An 18,043-nucleotide genomic window follows, 5' to 3' on the forward strand; every position below is an offset into this window, starting at 1 on the left:
TGAAAGCACTAACTAACTAGTATTTGTAAAAAATAAGATGATGGATACTAAAACATATTTAGCTTCGTATATAAAGGGACCGATTCTGCCGCAAAAGAGGTAAATGTTTATGGCAAGGCCATGTTACGCTCCTACTACATACATTATACTACTGAATCATACTGAATGCTGTCAAAAAGTCATGTATTGCTGTCCATTCAGGCGTTTTACACATAAACTGCAACGTCACTCGTATGTTATGAAGCTGAGTCAAAACGCCCTGTCATCTAACATCGTTTTTTTGATACTTGTGCGATTTCTAGGTAGGTTTTCTATCCGACAACCTATGAAATACGCCTGACTGCACAGCAACCCATGACTTTTGTCAATCTTCAGTATGGAAAGTTCTCCACAACATAGCCTTGCCATAACATTGGCCTGTTAAGCGGCAGAATCGGTCCAAAAATTTGTAATGCTAATCTTTTATTGTATGTACTGATTTTTTTTTCAAATTTACTTATGTTGTAAGTTTTTTTCATATGTTTTATGATTTGTTATGTGCAACACATTTTTAGTACATAAGTAACAAAATAAATTGTTTTCTCATTTATAACTTTTATAATAAATTAAAATAAAAAATTAGTTTTTTATATAATAGCTAGTATTTTAAAATTCATTAAAAAACACACACAAGCAAAACAACAGCTTGAATTATTTGGTTATTGAATTAATTTCGTTTTCAAAGCTTATATATATTTAAAATATTAAATTAACCCGTCCCAGCCTAATATTCTGTACCTAAACAAAAAAATTAAATAGGTAATAAATACAAGTTTAATAAAACATTATTATAAAGATAAAATTGGGATAAACATTAGTAAAACCAGTTGTAAGAAAATTTGTATCCGCACACGCACACACATGTTATGCCAACTTGTTCAGAAACTTTTAAAACTTAAAAATATATAACTAGCCTTTAAGTTTAATTCTGTCTTAAGGCAATTGGGCAGCGTGCCTTAAGGCAAATTGCTGGAACTTTCCCGTACCAAATTTTTTTTTTTTTTTAAACGATTAAAATAAGATTTTTGAGAAACTATAAATTGGACCGAAAATGACTTTTTTTTGAAAAAAAAGGTTTTCTTTATTTGACATATTTTGAAGGTCTAAACTTTTTTCAAAGCATCGTACTGCTTTAACTGCATAAAGAGGAAATATCAAAGCGCGTAAGCGCCGCGTCGCCGTCTAACGCGTAAACATTGGTACGGAACCCATAGACTGTAACCAAATTCATACTTATTGTTAAAATCTCTATAAAATATCTGATAATTTGATGTGCATAAGTCTAATGATCATTTTTGACCGCCAAATGGCATTTTTTTTTACTTTTTTCATTAGATCTACGAAACCGCTAGACCCTGCCTTTATGAAAATTTGATCGGTTTCTTCACCTTGTCAATATAAGTAAATGTTTTTTTGAATTATTAAAATCGGACGCTCCGTTCTCTTAAAAATGGACGTACCGTTTTTGGCACTTTTTTGCCCCGTATCTTCGGAACGGCTAGACCTGCCTTCGCCAAAAACTAATCAGCACGTCTCCTTAGCAATACGAATCGAATGTTTTTTGAATTATTCAAATCGGTTGATCCGTGTTCCCGAAATCGGTCGACGAAAATTTGTATCCGCACATACAACACACACGTACATACATACACACACACACACACACACCACACACATACATCCATTTTTTCTAAGGTATGCCAAAATGTTCAGAAACCTCTGAAACGTAAAGATATATAAAATTTTTCATTTTCGATTTTTTTGCGATTACTACTATAACTTGCCCTACGAGAAGTTAAAAATTATTTTCCGATTTTTTGTGATTACTATTACGGAAATAGAAAAGGATGAGCTAACTGAGTTAAAACAATAAATAGTAAAAGGACTCTAACTGACAATAAGGTGATATAGAAAAACAATAAATAGAAAAGGGACTCTACTGACGAGCAAACTGATCAAACTTTCATTAATTTTTATAATTAATTTACTTTTCGTAGGCCTCTTCTAATATTTTAATATGTTCATTAAGACCAGTTCATTTAAACCACTTAGAATGGTTTAAAAAAAACGAAAACAAATTTCTCTCTTCGAGAAGTTAATAAATTCATTGACATTTCTCTTACCTAGTCTCGGTCAAACCATTGATGGAAAGCATTGGCGTGCCTTGCAAACTCTTTCCTCAATTTATCATTTTCGTCTTGTCGTTGAGCTTCTTTAGCAAGTTCAGTATCACGTTCAGCAATTATCTTCTGCAAGTTCCTCCAGGTGTCTTCGAGGCCTCCATGGTGAACCAGTGTTAGGATTCGGGCCAACATTGAACGTCTGATTTGGCGATCGAGGGCAGCCAGGGCTTCAAAATCAGCCTGATGATAAAGAAATAAGAATAAATAAACCAACTTATTATGTATAAATAGTTCGTATAGAAGGAGGAGTTATATCCACTCAAACCTCCACCACTCCGATGACTTGAAAATAATACTTGACACAAATGTGTTCTCTAGTGTGTTGTTAACATATCTAAGGGTTTATCAAGACTTTGGAAATAGTTTACAAATATTTCAAACATTTTTGTTATTAACTTCCCGTAGGGTAAGTTATAGTAATCGCAAAAAAATCGAAAATGAAAATTTTTATATATCTTTACGTTTCAGAGGTTTCTGAATATTTTGGCATATTCTTAGAAAAAATGGATGTATGTGTGTGTGTGTGTGTGTTGTATGTGTGTGCGTAGTATGTATGTGTGTGCGGATACAAATTTTCGTCGACGATTTCGGGAACATGGATGAAGCATTTGAATAATTTAAAAAACATTCGATCCGTATTGATAAGGGACGTGCTGATTAGTTTTTGGCGGAGGTAAATCTAGCCCGTTCCGAAGATATGGGGCAAAAAGTGCCAAAAACGGTACCTCAGTTTTTAATAGAACGGAGCGTCCGATTTTCATAATTCAAAAAACATTTTACTTGTATTGACAAGATGAAGATTTGATTAATTTTTATAAGGGCAGTTTAGCGGTTTCGGAGATCTAACAAAAAAAGTAAAAAAAAATGCCATTTGGCGGTCAAAATGATCATTAGACATATGCACATCAAATTATCAGATATTTCATAGAGATTTTAACAATAAGTATAAATTTTGTTTATATTCCTATGGGGTTCCGTACCAATGTTTACCCGTTAGACAGCGACGCGGCGCTTACGCGCTTCATATTTTATCTCTATGCATTTAAAGCAGTACGATTGCTTTAAAAAAACAAATTCAGATCTTCCAACATATGTCAAATAAAGAAAACTTTTTTTTTTCAAAAAAAAAGATTTAAAAAAAAAAAAAATTAAATAGTTTTTTTTTCAATTTTTTTTTTCAAAAAAAGTATTTTTTTGTCAAATTTATAGTTTCTCAAAATCTTATTTTTTCGAAGTAATTTTTTTTTCTTAAGAACAGAATTCCACTTACACTAGTTTTATTATAATAATTACTATTTTATAATATGCATTTTCAATATGCATACAAATCCCAAATTGGCAAAAAACTTGGGAATCAAAATCAATTTTGTAATTATTTTTGAAGAGAATTATATAAATTTTAAATATGTTTTATTTTATATTAAAGAATTTATTTAGTTCTTTATTTATTATTTAACGCTTATTTTAGAACATTTTGAAGTAAAACTTCTCCATACGCCACCCCGGGTAACATGGAGAAAATGCAACGGAAATGCGTTACGCGCCACAAATACTGAACATTTTGAAGTAAAACTTCTTCATGCGCCACTCCGGGGTAACTTGGAGAAAATGCAACGGAATGCGTTACGACGCCACAATACTGATTCATCATTGGCCATCGACGTGATCATTCGAAGCGAATGGATGTGATCAACAGAATTTTTTTTGATGATATTTGTCTTTCAAACTACTCAAAAATTTTGTTCCCAGTGTAAAAAACGGTTTATATACAGGATTTTAGTAAATTTTATCTAGTTTGTGCTAAGCTAACAAAAAAAGAGTGCCCGGAACTAAATTTTTGACTTATTTGAATAAACGAAAAAAGGTTTCCAGAATCCTATTGTGAATGTGCAAAATATATTAGCGCGAGTTCAGAATATTCAAAATTTTGTTCCAAAATGTATAAGACAGTTTATACGGTATTTTAGTAAATTTTATCTACTTTCTGCTAAGCTAACTAAACAAGAGTACCCGGAACAAAATTATTGAGTTATTTAAATAAACGTAAAAAGTGTCCCGAATTCATATATTTTGAATGTGCAAAATATATTAGCGCGAGTACAAAATATTCAAAATTTTGTTCCAAAGTGTATAAAACAGTTTATACAGGAGTTCAGTAAATTTTATCTAGTTTTTGCTAAGCTAACTAAAAAAGAGTGCCCGGAACTAAATTTTTGACTTATTTGAATAAACGTAAAAAAAGTGTCCCGAATCCATATATTGTGAATGTGCAAAATATATTAGCGCGAGTTCAAAATATTCAAAATTTTGTTCCAAAGTGTATAAAACGGTTTATACAGTATTTTAGTAAATTTTATCTAGTTTCTGCTAAGCTAACTAAAAAAGAGTGCCCGGACTAAATTTTTGAGTTATTTGAATAAACGTAAAAAAGTGTCCCGAATCCATATATTGCGAATGTGCAAAATATATTCGGGCGAGTTCAAAATATTCAAAATTTTGTTTCAAAATGTATAAAACGGTTTATACGGTATTTTAGTAAATTTTATCTAGTTTCTGCTAAGCCAACTAAAAAAGAGTGCACGGAACAAAATTATTGAGTTATTTAAATAAACGTAAAAAAGTGTCCCGAATCCATATATTTTGAATGTTCAAAATATATTCGGGCGAGTTAAAAATATTCAAAATTTTGTACCGAAGTGTATAAAACGGTTTATACAGTATTTTAGTAAATTTTATCTACTTTCTGCTAAGCTAACTAAAAAAGAGTGCCCGGAACTAAATTTTTGAGTTATTTGAATAAACGTAAAAAAGTGTCCCGAATCCATATATTGTGAATGTGCAAAATATATTAGCGCGGTTCAAAATATTCAAAATTGTGTTCCAAAGTGTATAAAACAGTTCATACAGTATTTTAGTAAATTTTATCTAGTTTTTGCTAAGCTAACTAAACAAGAGTGCCCGGAACTAAATTTTTGACTGATTTGAAAAAACGTAAAAAAGTGTCCCGAATCCATATATTGTGAATGTGCAAAATATATTCGGGCGAGTTCAAAATATTCAAAATTTTGTTCCAAAGTGTATAAGACAGTTTATACGGTATTTTAGTAAATTTTATCTACTTTCTGCTAAACTAACTAAAAAAAGTGGCCGAAACTAAATTTTTGAGTTATTTAAATAAACGTAAAAAGTGTCCCGAATTCATATATTTTGAATGTGCAAAATATATTAGTGCGAGTACAAAATATTCAAAATTTTATACCAAAATGTATAAAACAGTTTATACGGTAATTTAGTAAATTTTAACTATTTTCTGCTAAGCTAACTAAAAAAGAGTGCCCGGAACTAAATTTTGAGTTATTTAAATAAACGTAAAAAAGTGTCTCGAATCCATATATTGTGAATGTGCAAAATATATTCGGGCGAGTTCAAAATATTCAAAATTTTGTTCCAAAGTGTATAAAACGGTTTATACAGAATTTTAGTAAATTTTATCTAGTTCAAATAATGCAGTGAACCTTATATACGAAATAAGAACAAATCTTTGTGTGTAATATTTTTCACAAAATAATAATACCTGACATTCTTTTATTATTTCCTTTTCAAGAATTAATTATACATCAAGTGGTTTGATAAGCATACTATTACTTTTATACATTTATAAAATCATAATTGTGTAAAAGTTATAATATAATACTAAATATTTTTTAGTTGGTTGTATACCATTGAAGGAGCTCATTTACGGACAAACATTATCGTATACAGAATATAGAATACAAAAGAGCATTATTTTGAGACATACCTGGAAAGTCCTAAAACTGGCTGTTAGACGAGAAAAAACCACTTCTTTCGACCAAAATCTTTGTATTAGTAAAAATTCTCAAGCAAATGTTAACAGATTTAGTACCAGTTTAGGGAAGTCGGATATGACAAATCCTGTGATACAACTCCACTCGGATTCACTCCGAGGAAGGAGTTGTATCGTAGTGATATTTCCGGAGTAAGTTACCCATATCTAGTTCATATCTATTATTACCTGTGCAGACGACAAAGAAGCCTGGAACTGTGCATGAGCCTCCCTCAGGGCACGGATTTCCTCAATCGAGTTGCACCTGACAGGATCTGTGAGATCTTCTTCGGCATTCTCGAACCAGGAATTGAAAGCTGATGCCTTCTTTGCGAATGTCAAATATAATTCCTCGATCTGTCTGAACTGTTCTTGCATGTCCAGCAAACGGGTCTTGCGAGCACGGGAGTCTCCCAGGAGACGCTGCCATCTGGGATTGAAGTAAAAAACAAATGTTATGAAAAAAGTAGATACTAAAAATAAAAAATATGATAGTTCAATAATTACCTGGCTAAAACATCCTTGTGTCTGTTAAGAATAGCTTGAGATTGATCGTGTTTGGCCGAAATTAGTTGATCCTTCAATGCGGTAATGTTTTGTATACCTTCTTGTTCGAAAGCCAAAAGACCTGAAACAGAATATACATATATTACATTTTATTATTTATAAATATATATTTAAAATTTTATATATAAGATATATATATATATATATATATATATATATTTATTTTATATATAAAATTCTTCTGTACGAATGTATGATTTGATACTTCTCCTAAAAGGTTTTTCGGATTTGGATAAATCTTTTTGGAGTTTATTAAGGATTTTTTGTAGGATGTAAATGATTTTAAAAATATAGTAATATTATGCAAATAAATAGAAAAAATTGCACAAAACAACATATTGTTTGACATTGAAAACATTTTCACACTAAGAAATCTAGACCCTTGATGTAATTCTAGATAATCTTACATATATAATTTTTCTTTGTGGATGTATAAATTCAAACGCCTCCTAAACGATTATTCAAATTTTGATAAATCTTTTTGGAGTTTATTAAAGGTAATTTTTAAGATGTCATGAATTATAAAACTATAGTAATAAGTAAGTATAGACCCCTATATTTAATTCTAGATAATCTTATATATAATTTTTTTTTTGTACAGATGTATGAATGCAAATTCCTCCTAGACGGTTAATCGAACTTTAATAAATCTTTTGGCAGTTTGTCAAGGGATATTTTCAAGATGCCATGAATTATAAAACTATAGTAATATTGTGGAATTAAATAGAAAAAAATGCAAAAAACAACATATTATTGTTTGACATTGAAAACATTTTGACATTTGACAATCTAGACTCCTAGATTTAATTTTAGATAATCTTATATATAAAATTCTTCTCTGCATGAATACAAACTCCTCCTGCACGGTTATTCGAATTTTGATCAAACTTTTTAGAGTTTGTCAAGGAACATTTTTAAGATATCATGAATATTAGGATAATAAAAAAATTGGAACAACGGAGGACAACGTCTGCCGGGTCAGCTAGTATATATATATATATATATATATATAAATACTCTCTAAAGCAACTCGGTATACTGCAAAATTACGATTGAAAATAGATTACTATTCTAAGCGCGTTGAATTTATTAGATCTATGCGTTTATTTATAAAATCTGTTGTATCTTTTAAAATACTTGTCCGATTTAAAAGAAATATTCGACAAAATTATACAAAATTAAATTATATACAACATTTTCTAATATTGTAAAACTCTACAGCAACTCGGTATACTTTAAAATTTCTATAAAATATAGTCTACCCGCAATTGCGTGTCGTCAACTATACTACAACAAGTTTATTGCATCTGTGCATATATTTATTAAAACAATTGTAACTTTTAAACGACTCGTTCGATTTAATTGAAATATTTGACAAAAGTATTTAAAATTAAATTATATACAACATTTTCTAATATTGTAAAACTCTACAGCAACTCGGTATACTTTAAAATTACGATTGAAAATAGTCAACTCGCAATTACGTGTCTTCAACTATAATACCATAAAGTTTATTATTGCACCTGTGCATATATTTATAAAAGTAATTGTAACTTTTAAAATACTTGTCCGATTTAAGAGAAATATTCGACAAAATTATACAAAATTAATTTATAAACAACTTTTTCTAATATTGAAATACTCTAAAGCGACTCGGTATACTTTAAAATTACGATTGAAAATATATTGTTAATCTGAGCGTGTTGAATAAATTGCCTATGGGCATTTATTTATAAAATTAACTGTAGCTCTTAAACCAGTAGTCCGATTTAAATGACATGTTACATGAATTTATACAAAATTAAATTGTAAACAACATTTTCTGTTATCATAATCCACTCAGCAACTCTGTTTACTTTAAAATTGCATTTGAATTAACCCAAATTGTTATAGTATCGCGCTTAAATTATCGATGCTGATAATTCGTATGGAAAAACTCGTATGGACTCGAAAAATTCGTATAGAAAAAAACTTGGGTCAATCTCCAGCGTATAAATCGACAAATATAAGCTACGACAAAAAAGTCTTTTAGATGTATTTATTTAGCATGTGATGAAAATTTATTACAAAAATTGTAGAGGTTGTCCAATAATTCCTATCTAATGTATTTAAAATTATCTTACCGGCATCAAAGGTCTCCTGTTTAGTAAGAAGAGTCTGAACAGTAGACAAGTCCCGTCCAAATTCTTCACTCTTGACATGAGTCTCTTTATCAGCAATCCAACTTTCGACGACATCAGCCTTCCACATGAATTGCAAATAGGCCGAGTTGTCTAATAGCAATCCCTTGCGACGTTTGGCCAGATTTGAAAGGCCATCCAGTTTTCCCTAGAAAAAAAAAGAAAAAATAGTAGTAGGTAAACTAGTGAGGTGTATGGCATCGTTCCTTAAGGCAAATTGCTGAAACTTCCGGTACCGAAAATTAAATTTTAACTAGTTGGTATTGGTATTTAGCCTTGAGGCAAGTTACATGAACTTCCCGATATATGTAAATAGTCGACTTAATAAATAAAAAATAAATTAATTTATGAGTGATTAAAAGTATTCCGAGTGGATTTATTACACATAATTGAAAACAAACACATTAATCGGAGTATTTTCTACTTGTCGTAAAGCCGTAATAATTCAGTAAGTTCTATAAGACCATGGTATATATCGCCAAAAAAAGTTCCATAAACATCGTCTTATTTTTTTTTCAACAGTTAATTACAAGAAAACGGCTCGGTAGATTTTCACCTAAAACTAATCAGTATCATTTCCAACTAATATCTTTCGAACAGTTTTTGATTTTTTAAAATCGATTCGGTAGAATGAGCTCAAATGTGGACGAAATGTTTAACACTTTTTTCCAAATTTAAAAGAAACGGCTCGACCGATCGTCGCATAAAAGTGACAAGCGATAGTCCTCATTGAGACACATCAAATGGTTTTTAAATTTCTGAAATCGGTGCAGGCGTTTTTGAGCAATCGTCGATGAAAGGTCTAATTTTGACAAATGCCAAAAAAAAACGATACTAATTTTTGCAAACTCTAACGAATGTTTAAAGCTAAACGAGTTGTCGTATGGCCGTCATATTTTAGTATGATCTAGAAGACTATAGTATCTACCGTCAAAAAAAAAATAATAATAATCGTCGAAAAAAAAAAATTTTAACACTTTAGTACAAGAAAACGGCCCGGCCATCTCTACCAACAACTCATCAGCACGATTCCCAATCAATATCTTTCGAACGGTTTTTGAATTTTCAAGATCGATTCAGAACTGCGGGCTAAAACGTAGACGAAAAATTTTTCACTTTTCTGCTATTTACAAAGAAACGGCTTGGCTGATCGTCGCGCAAAATTGATAAACGCTAGTTCTCATCGAGATACATCGAATGGCTCTTAAATTTTTAAAATCGGTCCAGCCATTTTTGAGAAAACGTCGATTTACGGCAAAAAATCTGTTCACACACACACACACACACACACACACATACACACATACTTTTTCCAAATTTGGTCTCATTCGATTCAGAATGGCTTGAAACGTCGAAAAAACATAAAATTAGCGAATCGGATTTTTTGATGAAAACATAAACTTCTCCTTCGGGAAGTTAAAAAAAACTTTGCCAAACTTTGAACAAATTCGATTTTTGAGAAAATTTAAATTCTTGAAAAAAAAATTGACTTTTTTGAAATATGAAACTAATTAAAATTTAAACGAGATCGTTCTAAAATAATATTAAACCTAAATCTATTTCTTTTTCTTAAAACTACATAATTTCTGATTTTATATTTTGCCGCCGAAAAACTCGCAGCTGAATTGTTTTTAACTTCAACTTGATCTGTTGTTTATAAAAGAAAAATGGAGGAAAAATGTCAAAGTGGTTTATGGAATTATACGTCAAATTCGAAGATAAATTCATAGTAAAAAGGTCAGTTTTAGTATTATTTAATATTTAAAAAAACGAATTAGTAAATATCTAAACATATTTATTATTATACACTTAGACTTCTCATTTTTTAAGATTTCATCACCAATTAGTCTATTGTAACCAAACTAACCTCAAAAATGTCTGAAGAAACAAATTCAAACAAAACAATTAAAATCGAACCGATCGATGATTATCCTCAAGTAAAACAGGAATTTGATGATTATGAAAATACATCAGACTTGTGTATGTACAATGATGATATATGTCTACAGCAATTTCTTAAATCTGAAGTTACAATTGATGAGGAAATAAAACAAGAAACGTTTGATGAGCAAGATGCTTCGGCTAATACAAACCAAAGGGTTTTAGATGAAAAACATTACAAATGTAACGAAGAGATCACTAATTCAAGTAATTTAATGGATAGCACGAACAAATCAATTGAAAGAGTTTCAGAAAAACGTAAGACAACTAGTAAGTTGAAGCGCTATGAATGTGAAATATGCCATAAATCATTCGTAACAAAACAAAACTTAAAACAACACGGAATAATCCATACTGGGGAACGGCCTCATGAGTGCAAAATATGCAATAAAAGATTTACACAGTCAAATAATTTAAGAAAGCATTCATCAGTGCATAATGAAGAACGACCTTATTTTTGTAAAATATGCCATGAGGAATTCAAAGGAAAACAAAACTTAAACCAACACAAAATGATCCATATTAAAAAACGACCTTATAATTGTGTAACATGCAATAAAATATTCACAAGAAAATACATCTTAACCCGACATGAAATGATCCATACTGGACAACGGCCTTATGAATGCATAATATGCAATAAGAGATTTTCAGAGTCAGGTAATTTAAGACAGCATTTATCTGTGCATATTGGTGAACGACCTTATAATTGTGAAATATGTAATAAAACATTCAAAACGAAAAGCATTTTAAATCAACATAAACTGGTCCATACTGGGAAATAGTCTGATGAATGCATAATATGCAATAAGAGGTTTCACAGTCAGGTGGTTTAAGTCGGCATTTATCAATGCATACAGACGAATGACCTTATAGTTGTAATTGTGAATTATGCAATAAAACATTAGCAAGAAAACGAGCATTAATCGTACATGAAAGAGTACACACTGAAAAAAACAAAAAACCCAATCAACAAGACTTTTGAATTGACCATTAAACTCATCACTGAATTTATATTTATCAGGGTACTAATTGCAATTTATGTATTATATAATCAGAGCTTTGTACTTTGTTGTTTAATAATATAAATATAAATGTTTAAATAATTATAATTTTTGTTTAATTTTTTCTTTGGGAAAATAGAAAAGGCAACTTTTAATTTACATAAAATTTGAAACGTTCAGTCTATATGGAGCAAACTTTCAATTGTTTGTAACTTTTTATCAAACTTACCTGTAACTGCTGGCAACGTTGAGCAATGCTATCACCGTGATGATTTTTGTCATCTACCAAATTGGCACCGGTATCACAAATATCTTTGCACCTGCAGAAAAATAAAAAAGGATAATAATTATAAGTTTAAAAATGCTATATATTATTGAATTTACTATTTCAATAAATATTCATTTAAAATATTTTATATATTATTAGAAAGTTGGTTATTAAAAAAAATTGGAACTTTTGAATTGTAGACATGGGTACAGGACGTCTGTCGGGTCATCTAGTAATATATATATATATATATATATATATATATTTAAACCAATTTGGCCAATTATTTTTTTAAAATGTTCGTTAATGTCCAAGGATGGTTCTTACGGCGAGAAAAAATCGAAAAATTGCCGGAAACCCCCTAAAAACAGCCCTTTTCTTTTTCTCATACAAACGTTTTCTAACTAAAACGTAGAATCAATTTGAGCTTTATTACTATTATAAAAAGTTCATATTAAATTACAATCACTCACTGTATACTTCTTTTCAACGATTATTTGGATTTTGATTAATGTTTCTGAAGTTTGTTAAGGAAAATTTCTAGAGTGTATGTGATTGCATAGTACTGGGATGTATGTGCAATATTGTAGAAATAAATGGAAAAAATGGCAATAAACGACATGTTATTGTTTGCATTGAAAATAAATAAAAACTATCATCTGCCAAAAATTTCAATTTACTTATGAGCCATAGAATATGTATAATAAGTTTATGATTATGAATAAGAAAAATGAAATGTCTACATTATCATTGCCAAAAAACAGCTGAGATGTGCCAGAAATTAAAATAATGTAAAATACAGTGTATGGCATGTATGGCAGATTGAATGATACACATATGAACAAATATGACAAATTAATTCACTTAAAATATGAAATTAAGTATTAATCAGGGCCGGTCTTACCTTTAATGCAATGCATGCGAAAAATACGAGCGCACGCCTTAGGGGGCGCCAACACAAGAGTCGGACACAATATTGTTTTTTTTTTTTTCAATATATAATTCCTTTGCATCTTTTACTAATCTTTTTACAATATGTTTAAAATCCGTAAAACTTTCACTTTATAACAACAAATGGGAAAGTAAAGATGAATTAATACAATTCGGCCCTGTCAATAGGAAAAGTTGATATATTCGGATATCAATTAGGAGAAGTTTAAGATGCAATTTTGGATATCTTAAATAATAAAAAATTAAATTAATTTAATCCAACATGAAGTACCAGTGTTATGTTATGGTTATGGTTATTTTATACCGTTCAAAAGACTTCAATTTGCAAGATAGTGTGGGCATTGAGACTCATCATTTTATTTAAAGCAGATCTACATTTAACATCGCTCTTATTATAAACGTATATGCATTTTGGCGTAAAGAGTAATTTAAAAAACAATAATTAATTCAGACATGTGTACAGGACAACGTCTGTCGGGTCAGCTAGTATATATATATATATATATATATATATATATATATATATATATATATATATACTTTTACTACTATAATTTCCTTACCTGTCTCTATGTGCTGCAAAGTCGCTTTCGAAAGCATCATGCTTCTTCAAGAGCCCTTGCACGGCTGCCATGCTGTCACCATAATCCTCGACTCCCAACAGCTGTTGCTTCTCACTGATCCAAGCCTCTTCCTCTTCAACCTGGGCCAAGAATTGCTGATATGTCAAACTCTCACCCAACTTCTGTCCCCTGTTGGCTGCCAAAGACTTCAGCTCGGCCCACGCTTGGTTCAAGGCTTTGAGGCGTTGTTCAATTTCTGGGACACCGAGGTTGGAGACGTCCATCAGTTTTTCACCAGCCTCCTGTAAAAGGATAAATGATAAATGATTAAATTAAAAACCAAGTGAAACTTTAAATTTTTTAATAGGTAGAAACAAAGTGAGAATTGTCTGCAAATATTAAAAATTGCATGAATAAATTGTAAGTATGAAAATTTTGCAAATTCTCTTGAAAATGTTGCCAGTTGTCTGAAAATGCTATAAAGGCCAGTTGCAAATTTTCTGAAAATGTCGCCGGTTGTATAAAAATGGTAAAAGTAGTCTAAAAATGTCGTAAAGACAAGTTACCAATTGTCTGAAAATGTCGCAACTTGTATGAAAATGTTCCAAGACGTCTAAAAATGTAGCAAGTGGTCTAAAAATATTGTAAAAATAAGTTGCAAGTAGTCTAAAAATGTTGCAAGTAGTCTAAAAATGTTGAAAGTAGTCTAAAAATGTTGAAAGTAGTCTAAAAATGTTGAAAGTAGTCTAAAAATATTGAAAGTAGTCTAAAAATGTTGAAAGTTGTCTAAAAATGTTGAAAGTTGTCTAAAAATGTTGAAAGTTGTCTAAAAATGTTGAAAGTTGTCTAAAAATGTTGAAAGTTGTCTAAAAATGTTGAAAGTTGTCTAAAAATGTTGAAAGTTGTCTAAAAATGTTGAAAGTTGTCTAAAAATGTTGTGAGATGTCTAAAAATGCCGTGAGATGTCTAAAAATGCTGTGAAATGTCTAAAAATATTGTGAAATGTCTAAAAATGTTGTGAAATGTCTAAAAATGTTGTGAAATGTCTAAAAATGTCGCAAGTTGTCTAAAAATGTTGCAAGTTGTCTAAAAATGTTGCAAGTTGTCTAAAAATGTTGCAAGTTGTCTAAAAATGTTGAAAGTTGTCTAAAAATGTTGAAAGTTGTCTAAAAATGTTGAAAGTTGTCTAAAAATGTTGAAAGTTGTCTAAAAATGTTGTGAGATGTCTAAAAATGCCGTGAGATGTCTAAAAATGCTGTGAAATGTCTAAAATATTGTGAAATCTAAAAATGTTGTGAATGTCTAAAAATGTTGTGAAATGTCTAAAAATGTCGCAAGTTGTCTAAAAATGTTGCAAGTTGTCTAAAAATGTTGAAAGTTGTCTAAAAATGTTGAAAGTTGTCTAAAAATGTTGAAAGTTGTCTAAAAATGTTGAAAGTTGTCTAAAAATGTTTGTGAGATGTCTAAAAATGCCGTGAGATGTCTAAAATGCTGTGAAATGTCTAAAAATATTGTGAAATGTCTAAAATGTGTGAAATGTCTAAAATGTTGTGAAATGTCTAAAATGTCGCAAGTTGTCCTAAATGTTGCAAGTTGTCTAAAAATGTTGCAAGTTGTCCTAAAAATGTTGCAAGTTGTCTAAAAATGTTGCAAGTTGTCTAAAAATGTTGCAAGTTGTCTAAAAATGTTGCAAGTTGTCTAAAAAGTTGCAAAATGTTGCAAGTTGTCTAAAAATGTTGCAAGTTGTCTAAAAATGTTGCAAGTTGTCTAAAAATGTTGCAAGTTGTCTAACAATGTTGCAAAGACAAGTTGAAAATTGTCTTGAGAATGTTGCAAGTGGTCTAAAAATGTTGAAAGGAGTCTGAAAATGCAGCAAGTTGAATGAAAATGTTGTAAAATGTTGTAAAAATAAGTTGCAAGCTATATGAAAATGTTGCAAATCGTCTCAGAGTGTTGCAAGTCGACTAAAAGTGTTGCAAGTCGATTAAAAGTGTTGCGAGTCGACTAAAAGTGTTGCAAGTTGTCTCAAAATGTTTCAAACTGTTTGAAAATATAGAAAGTAAAGTGCAAATGTTTGAAAATGTTGCAAGTCGCCTGAGAAAGTTTTGCAAGTGGTGTAAAAGTTTTGCAAGTGGTGTAAAAGTGTTGCAAGTGGTGTAAAAGTGTTGCAAGTCGTCCAAGAGTGTTGCAAGTCGTCCAAGAGTGTTGCAAGTCATCCAAGAGTGTTGCAAGTCATCCAAGAGTGTTGCAAGTCGTCAGAGAGTGTTGCAAGTCGTCAGAGAGTGTTGCAAGTCGTCAGAGTCGTGTTGCAGCGTCGTCAGAGTGTGGTCGTCAGAGAGTATTGCATCGTCAGAGAGTGTTGCAAGTCGTCAGAGAGTGTTGCAAGTCGTCAGAGAGTATTGCAAGTCGTCAGAGAGTATTGCAAGTCGTCTGAGAGGGTTGCAAGTCGTCTGAGAGTGTTGCAAGTCGTCTGAGAGTGTTGCAAGTCGTGTGAGAGTGTTGCAAATCGTCAGAGAGCGTTGCAAGTCGTCTAAGAGTGTTGCAAGTCGTCTGAGAGTGTTGCAAGTCGTCTGAGAGTGTTGCAAGTCGTCTGAGAGTGTTGCAAGTCGTCTGAGAGTGTTGCAAGTCGTCTGAGAGTGTTGCAAGTCGTCTGAGAGTGTTGCAAGTCGTCTGAGAGTGTTGCAAGTCGTCTGAGAGTGTTGCAAGTCGTCTGAGAGTGTTGCAAGTCGTCTGAGAGTGTTGCAAGTCGTCTGAGAGTGTTGCAAGTCGTCTTAGAGTGTTGCAACTAGTCTGAAAATGTTGCAAGTCGTCTGAAAGTATTGCAAACCGTCTCAAAATGTATCAACCTGTTTGAAAATCATGCAAGTTGTCACAAAATTTTTCAACATGCTGGAACATGTTGAAAGTTCACTGTAAATGTTCAAAAGTATCTAAAAATATCGTAAATTACCTAAAAATATTTTAGATTCTCTAAAAATATTGTAATTTGACTGAAAATATCGTAGATTAACTGAAAATGTAGACTGTCCGAAAATATTGTAGTCTGTCTGTAAATGTTGCATATATTGTTTAAATAAAATGTAAATATAACTTAAACTACCAATTGTGAATTGTGAACTAATATCAATGAAGCTTGCATTAAAGAAACAATATTAGCTGACTACAAAACAATATCAACCTCTCTTCATTTAAATATTACAAAGTTTCACTTCTACAGTACATTTATATAAATTTTATAATAATTGTATTTTATTTACCTGTACAGCTTGAATGGCTGGTTCGTGTGAACCTAATTCAGCTTCCAAACGCTTATGTTTCTTCTTCAAATTTTGGACTCCAGTTAAATCACGTCCGTAATCTTCTGAATTTACCAACAGTTTCTTTTCCCTGAATGGAAAATACATTTAATATTAATAAACAATCAAATCAAATACAAAATCTATCATTGTTTTAATACTGACTTGATCCAACTTTCTTCGTCAGCGATATCTCTGAAGAACTGATGCAAGTGTTGGCCTCGTTTAATCTCTGTTGTCTGTGGGCTGCTAGATTCCTAACACGTTCATAACGTTCATTGATCGATGTTCTCTTTTCTTGAATTCCTGCTGTGTCGAATTGGCCACTGTCCTACCAAGGAATCGGCTTGTCCATTCATATCTAGAAAAAGACTTATAAACTTGTGGAACATTTACAAGAAAAATAAGGTTGATAGGTATTTGTTACCTTTAATTCTGTCCTCATGAGCTTGTATATCAGCTTCGCCAATTGATGTTTCTTCATCAGATTTTGCACTGATGCAAATCTTTACCAGCATCTTCTGAAGTCAATAGATTCCACTTCGCCCAACCAGAATCAAGATCCTAAAAACAAATTCCATTTAAACAAAAATCATGACAATAAAATAAAATATTTATATAAAACTAGCAAACCGACGAACTCCGTTTCGCCACCAGATGGTTTCGTGAGAAAAATGAAGAAACTTTTGTTTGTTTTTATATTTGAAAAGGAAAATTTGATTTTATTTTACAACAGTAATGAATTTATTTTGATTACAAAAATGAAGTGTTTGTTAGTTGAACTTCTCTAAATAAATGAAAGTGAATCCGTAAATTATCCGTTTCATTGAAGTGCTCTTTGGTAAACCACATTTTTTTGTTTTTTGGTCTGACGTTAACACAAACAAAGCGGATGGATTTCCAACTCGTGAACACGCAACGTATAACTGCCCATGTGAAAAACAATGATTTTCTATATGATCTATTTGAAATTAATCCCGCAAACACTAAGCGATTGGCCTTGCGACTTGTTATTGCGAACTGGAAATTGCAATCGTTTGAAGTCAAACGGAATCATTGGATGGTCACCAAATCGCCAGCAATTTTTGCTTGAATGGTGAAATTCAGTGCGTGTACATCATATTTCTTGGCGGGAAGAATGCTCGTTGACTTAACCAAGCATATTTCTGAAAATTGTTGAAATCGGTTTTGTGCGTTCTAGAGTTAA

At 31.2% G+C, this 18,043-nt stretch overlaps 2 protein-coding genes across 2 annotated transcripts in view; one reads left to right on the forward strand and one right to left on the reverse strand.

The window, feature by feature from the left end:
- The window catches only part of LOC113372164 (spectrin alpha chain-like), a 19,937-nt gene extending 2,656 nt beyond the window's left edge, over positions 1 to 17,281 (reverse strand). The window contains exons 1-10 of the mRNA XM_026612497.1: positions 17,264 to 17,281; positions 16,998 to 17,167; positions 16,798 to 16,927; positions 13,541 to 13,842; positions 11,988 to 12,078; positions 8,757 to 8,961; positions 6,574 to 6,694; positions 6,256 to 6,496; positions 2,179 to 2,402; positions 764 to 777 (exon numbers count right to left, since the gene is read on the reverse strand). Coding sequence (XP_026468282.1) covers positions 764 to 777; positions 2,179 to 2,402; positions 6,256 to 6,496; positions 6,574 to 6,694; positions 8,757 to 8,961; positions 11,988 to 12,078; positions 13,541 to 13,842; positions 16,798 to 16,927; positions 16,998 to 17,167; positions 17,264 to 17,281 — 1,516 coding nt within the window. The remainder of the gene's footprint in view (positions 1 to 763; positions 778 to 2,178; positions 2,403 to 6,255; positions 6,497 to 6,573; positions 6,695 to 8,756; positions 8,962 to 11,987; positions 12,079 to 13,540; positions 13,843 to 16,797; positions 16,928 to 16,997; positions 17,168 to 17,263) is intronic.
- LOC113364116 (zinc finger protein 570-like) lies at positions 10,527 to 11,808 on the forward strand. The gene is made up of 2 exons (XM_026606586.1): positions 10,527 to 10,550; positions 10,644 to 11,808. Exon 2 carries the CDS (start codon positions 10,688 to 10,690, stop codon positions 11,537 to 11,539), a length of 852 nt encoding a protein of 283 aa, XP_026462371.1. The 5' UTR covers positions 10,527 to 10,550; positions 10,644 to 10,687; the 3' UTR covers positions 11,540 to 11,808.
- Positions 17,282 to 18,043: the final 762 nt, after the last annotated feature.

Source organism: Ctenocephalides felis, unplaced genomic scaffold (assembly GCF_003426905.1).
Source record: "Ctenocephalides felis isolate EL2017-DRISC unplaced genomic scaffold, ASM342690v1 CF-g0.4_SCAFFOLD_00845, whole genome shotgun sequence".
In the NCBI taxonomy this organism is placed as follows: domain Eukaryota; kingdom Metazoa; phylum Arthropoda; class Insecta; order Siphonaptera; family Pulicidae; genus Ctenocephalides; species Ctenocephalides felis.

Coding starts and splice junctions, on each gene's coding strand:
- LOC113364116 (XM_026606586.1), top strand. CDS start 10,688: ATGTCTGAAGAAACAAATTCAAACAAAACAATTAAAATCGAACCGATC.